At 39.9% G+C, this 6,000-nt stretch overlaps 1 protein-coding gene across 1 annotated transcript in view; it reads right to left on the bottom strand.

Annotated features, from left to right (window-relative positions):
- LOC139153880 (uncharacterized) overlaps nucleotides 1-6,000 on the bottom strand; it is a 39,031-nt gene that overhangs the window by 11,308 nt on the left and 21,723 nt on the right. The window contains exons 12-13 of the mRNA XM_070728301.1: nucleotides 1,140-1,258; nucleotides 777-920 (exon numbers count right to left, since the gene is read on the bottom strand). Coding sequence (XP_070584402.1) covers nucleotides 777-920; nucleotides 1,140-1,258 — 263 coding nt within the window. The remainder of the gene's footprint in view (nucleotides 1-776; nucleotides 921-1,139; nucleotides 1,259-6,000) is intronic.

Below are 6,000 nucleotides of genomic sequence, written 5' to 3'. Positions count from 1 at the left end.
CTTTAAAACCAGCTGTCCCATTTCCAAAATTGTTGGAAGGGAAACCACAATATGAAAATTTAACATTGCTTTGTAATAGTGTTATCCTAATGTGGGTTTAGGATTATGGGAGAAATTTCTCTGCCCACCTGACCAGCCAATTTCCTTGGTTTCTAGAAAGGGTAAAAGAGACCATCATAAAACACAAATTCTTGTTTATAAAAAAATGGCACTATTTAAATAAGAGATTCCCAAGGAGTGAGTTCATATATCATGATAAACCAATAAAAGTTATTATGATGTAGCCAAACTACAGGCACTATTATAAAACACATAAATAATTCCATGGGAGAGGAATTAAGTGGCTTATCATATAAACCAGGGGTCACCAACCTTTCAGATCTCAGGAACCATTAAATTCATAATTTTAAATCCTGAGGACTACTAATATGAATGTTTTTTAAAATATAAATAGTATTTAGTGCAATATAAAAAATGCAAATAATTTTTCTGCAGACCACCAAAAAATCTCCGTGGACCACCATTTGGTGACCGCTACATTACATCTTTTTAATCTTGTATAATTAAGCTGCATATTGATCAGCAGTTGCATTGTTGTAGTGGAGCTAGGTTAAGCTTACTAAAGTGCAGACAAACATCCTAAAACGCTTATTTCAATTCTACACCAAATTAGGCCCAGAAATGTTATAAAAGGAATCAGTTGACTGTTTCAGCACAATTGTTAAATTCCCTAACCCTAGTGAATAATGTAGCTCAGAAATGTAAAATGTGTCAACCTTTAGTTTCACAATACTTCCATTGTTTAGACTGATCATAGTTTGCAGTTGTGGCACACCATGAGCGTTTCTTGCTTCCATCTTTAGTACAAGAATTGTAGGATTTTCCACGGTAAATAAATGGGAAGACACAAGGAGGAGGCACTAAAATGGAAAAAAGAATAATATTAGGATTGAAGAAACTCCCTGCTAAGAATTCATTTCATTTCTTGGTTTAGACATAGGAAACAAGTCATGCAACAGATCCAAACGTTATATAAATTATCTAAATAAATACCCTCTGGAAAACCAGTCTCCTAAAGCAAAGATCAGTTATAACCTATCCTAGGAACATGAATTAACACATTGGTGTATTTTCCTTACCTGATGCAAAGAGTGATTGAAGAAGAGTACTGAATAAAAAAAATGCTATGAATGTGGCCATTTTCCTTCTAAATGCACTTGTTAATCCTGGAGACAGATGTCCCAGCCCACACTGGGTCCTTCAAAGTAAAGATTGAAGCAATATATCTTTATTCTGCATAGAAAGACACAGGGAGATTTCTCTCAAAGTCTGTCTAATATTATTGAATACAGCCAACTCTTTTATACTCCCAACCCACAAAAATCACAATCCTGTAATCTGTTATGTGTCATTTCCTATGCCTTATATGGCTAAAAACTCCTGCAGCAATTACAAATATGGTTACATAAGTTGATCACAAGTTTTCACAATGTAATTGTCTTTTCACAAACCCTATGCTCTATTCATTTAGAAATACCGTAATTCAGTAATATTTGCAATACCTGCCATACCTGAATACCAAGTGGTTTCCACTTCCTTCTGCAATTGACTGAATAATCTTTTCCTTCTTCTGTCAGATATGGATAATATATGGCTGAAACCCAATCTCTAGAAATGATCTATCAAAGTAAATGGGAATTGAAACCATCACTAGATTTCAACACTTTCAGTGAGTTTGTATCAATTAGGACCTGGGGCAATTTCTGTATTTAATTGCCCAATTTGCCTGTTTTTTCAACAACTGAAACTGGAAGCTGTTTCAACAGTTGCTTTTTTTCAAAATTTCATTATTTTTAGACTATATAAAGCTTGAAAATGTCAGTGTTTGTTGGTGAGATATCACACTCCAGGGCAAAGGGGAGAATTCTGAGTCTTCTGGAGTTAAATACAAAAATGTAGTAGCCTTTTCTATCAACACCACACCTTTTTTTCTGTAATAACTAAGATTTTATAATCCTTCTTCTTAAGGAAAATATTTGAATATAGAAGATATAATTACATTACAAGCCAAGATGGAGATCAGTGCAAATGTTTAATCACATCACTAGAAACATAGAAACATAGAAGACTGACGGCAGAAAAAGACCTCATGGTCCATCTAGTCTGCCCTTATACTATTTCCTGTATTTTATCTTAGGATGGATATATGTTTATCCCAGGCATGTTTAAATTCAGTTACTGTGGATTTACCAACCACGTCTGCTGGACGTTTGTTCCAAGGATCTACTACTCTTTCAGTGAAATAATGTTTTCTCAAGTTGCTTTTGATCTTTCCCCCAACTAACTTCAGATTGTGTCCCCTTGTTCTTGTGTTCACTTTCCTATTAAAAACACTTCCCTCCTGAACCTTATTTAACCCTTTAACATATTTAAATGTTTCGATCATGTTCCCCCTTTTCCTTCTGTCCTCCAGACTATACAGATTGAGTTCATTAAGTCTTTCCTGATGCGTTTTATGCTTAAGACCTTCCACCATTCTTGTAGCCCGTCTTTGGATCCGTTCAATTTTGTCAATATCTTTTTGTAGGTGAGGTCTCCAGAACTGAACACAGTATTCCAAATGTGGTCTCACCAGCGCTCTATATAAGGGGATCACAATCTCCCTCTTCCTGCTTGTTATACCTCTAGCTATGCAGCCAAGCATCCTACTTGCTTTTCCTACTGCCCAACCACACTGCTCACCCATTTTGAGACTGTCAGAAATCAGTACCCCTAAATCCTTCTCTTCTGAAGTTTTTGCTAACACAGAATTGCCAATGCAATACTCAGATTGAGGATTCCTTTTCCCCAAGTGCATTATTTTACATTTGGAAACATTAAACTGCAGTTTCCATTGCTTTGACCACTTGTAACCTGTCTCTGCTCACTAGGCAGTGAAAGTTTTAAAAAAGTTAAAATAACCCAAGTATAGATATATCAAATCAGCAAAATCAGCAAACCAGGTTCAACTTAACAATGAGAGACAAGACACAACAAGCAGCTCAAACAATGACTACAAAGCAGCAAGCGGAGGTACGTTCCAGAGTGGAGGGAGGGAGAGAAAACAGGGAGCACGTAACCAGAGAGAGAGAGAGAGAGAGAGGAAAACTGGGCTGCCATTTACTAAAGAGTAACAGAGGCAAAACCTAAAAATACCTAACAGAGGGAGTACATTACCAGAGAGCGACTATCCAGCTGAGGCAACCCGATTAGCTCCACTGCTCCCCAGCTGATTTAAATTATTTCCCTGCTAAAGAAGCTTCCCAGCTGATTTCCACACGTTTCTACTGTGTTAGCAACGTAAGTGTCTCCAGCCTGCTGAAGCAGCATAAAGCAAGGCATTCTGAGGCTTGGAGCTACAGTTGAGCCATTCGGTGGATCCTGGAAATAGAGTAGCTAAGACCCCCACAAAGTAACAAAGTAACAAAGCTTCTAATAAAGGAATAAGAAGGAGTGAGCCACAGGAGACTGTCAGTAGCGGCTGCTGTTATTTCCCCAGCACAACCTAGACCGCTCTGAAGCCCTAATTCCCCTCAAGCACCTGAAAGAAAGTGAAAAAGAAAGTGGGAAATGACAGCCCTGGCTCTGCAAACACCTGGTGTTAGGAGACAGAAAAAGCAAAATAATCTTAAATCAAAATAAATCAAGGCTAATTGACTGAAGTTTCAAAAGTACACTAATAAATGGAATAATTTCAGGCAAACTAACCAGGTGGCCATCCAAGGACAAAAGCGATCACATGACCAGAACCCGATAGAGCAAACCAGAAACCCCCAACCCGTGCAAAACTTGTCCTTAAAATTCCTAGGAGCCCAGCCTGCAACGAAAGACCCTGCTAACACCAGAGTCTAGCTGCTAGTGAAGGACCCTGGGAGACGCCTGATCCCCAGTAAACTGAAGACTCTGAAAATGCATTCCTTCCAACTTTAAAACTGCAAACTGCAATTAGCAGCTCTGCAATAAGCATCTCCTCATGCTGCAATTAACTCTTACCTTACCTTGTAAGAGAAGAAACCCTCAAGCATCTCTTGCCATTCACATTCCATCACCCCCTTCCCCAACCAGAGTGATACAAAACAATAAAGCTACAAGTGGTAAAGCAATAAAACCCAGTAATTGAATATATCTGGCAAAAAAAAGGCTCAAAACTCCCAGGCAAATAACATCAGCAACTTATGCTTTAAATGCAACGACTCAATTATTATACAAGAAGAATCCAAAAAATGCCACTCCTGCAACAAATTAGCTCACCATACCTGCCTTAACATAAATAAACAAATTGTCTCCTTTCTTCAAGATGATTCCTCATTCTATTATTTTTGCTCATCTTGTACTCCCAAACCTGACTCACTCTACAACTTATCTGACAAGATCCTCTCCCTAAAAGCAATAACAAAAACTCAATAATCATACATAGAGAACATAGAACCACAGCTTGTTTCCATTGAAAAAATTATCCAAGATCTGATAAAAGATAAACCACCAAAACAAATACACTATACTACCCCACCACCACCTGTCTATACGCTACCAAGTCCTCCACAATCTTTACCTGCAAGCTCAACTACTGACATCCCCACCCTTGTAAAAGATGCCATGCAGCACGAACAAAAGCGACAGAATGCCATCCTTTTTGGCCCTGAGGAAAATGGGGAATCTGGTTTAACAAATATACGCAATATCATCTGCCTCCTACATCCACAAACCTTTGCCCCCGATGACATCTTAGAGGTTATTAGAAATAGCCCTGCACTTAGGTACAGCGATGGATCAAAGGTCCCTCGTTTCTGTAGGATAGTCTGCAAAAATGAAACTGCCAAACAACTGTTCATCAAAACCATGAACTACATTGCCAGAAATAATGACAACTACAACAAACTCAGATCCAGACCAGATCTAACTCTACTTCAACGCATCCGCTCTCGCAAACTACGGGCCGAACTCAAGAGACATCTTGAGCTTAGTGAAACCAACCTATACGTAGACTACCACACTGAATGCATCAAAACCAAGACCTATAACCCTCCCTTCAAAAATCCCATCCCTCCTCAACCATCCCACACTTCCCAACCTACTACCCCTCATCAATAAATTGTCATCTCTAGTACTTCCAACCAAGAATAGGAAAGAGCGCCCCTTACTTTCTCAGTTCAATCCAACCTCAATCCATTCCAATTTAAATTCAACTCAACTCAGCCCAACTTCAACCCAGAACCCAAACTCAATCTCAAATGTAAACTAATCAATGCAAGAAGTATAATTAACAAGGTGTCTGAATTCCTCCTCCTTCTAGACACCATCTTATTTGATTTGATTCATATTTTAACTAAATTATTGGGGGGTGTTTTATTGATGGATAATTGGGGTGGGTGTAGTGTGTATGGAGTGAATGATTGGTATGGATGGGATGGGTGGGGTCACAGTATGGGTGAGATGAATGGGAATGATGTAAATAATATATTTGGCCTACCTGGCGCTGGAGAGGCAGGAGGGGGAGGGACATCTATCTCTGGGGTGACAGAGGGTCAGGATATTTCAGTGTTGCTGGGAAGAGGCAGATATGGTGGGAGCCACGGAGCTAGCCATTCCAGGGGAAGGAGGGATCGTTGCTTAATAACAATCCCTTGTTCCGGCTCCGTGAGCTCAACCCAGAATACTGGTGACGAGTGTAAGTCTGGCCCTGGGCTCAGGTCGGTGGTAAATAAAGCTCTCCTCATCCGGGATTTAATCCTGGATGAGGAGGCCGACCTGGCATGTGTAACTGAAACCTGGCTGGGCCCAGAGGGAGGAGTTCCTCTTTCTGAAATTTGCCCAGCCGGGTTTCAGATATGGCATCAACCTCGACCCTGGGGAAGGGGGGGAGGAGTGGCTATTATAGCCAGGGAGAGCCTTTGCCTGCGTAGACTCGTTGCCCCGGAGATTGCGGGTTGCAAGTCCCTCCTGGTGAAATTGGACTTAGAG

This window comes from Erythrolamprus reginae, chromosome Z (genome assembly GCF_031021105.1).
Source record: "Erythrolamprus reginae isolate rEryReg1 chromosome Z, rEryReg1.hap1, whole genome shotgun sequence".
Lineage (NCBI taxonomy): Eukaryota > Metazoa > Chordata > Lepidosauria > Squamata > Dipsadidae > Erythrolamprus > Erythrolamprus reginae.
The sequence above is the reverse complement of the archived record's forward strand: the minus strand, read 5'-3'. Positions and strand labels throughout refer to the sequence as shown.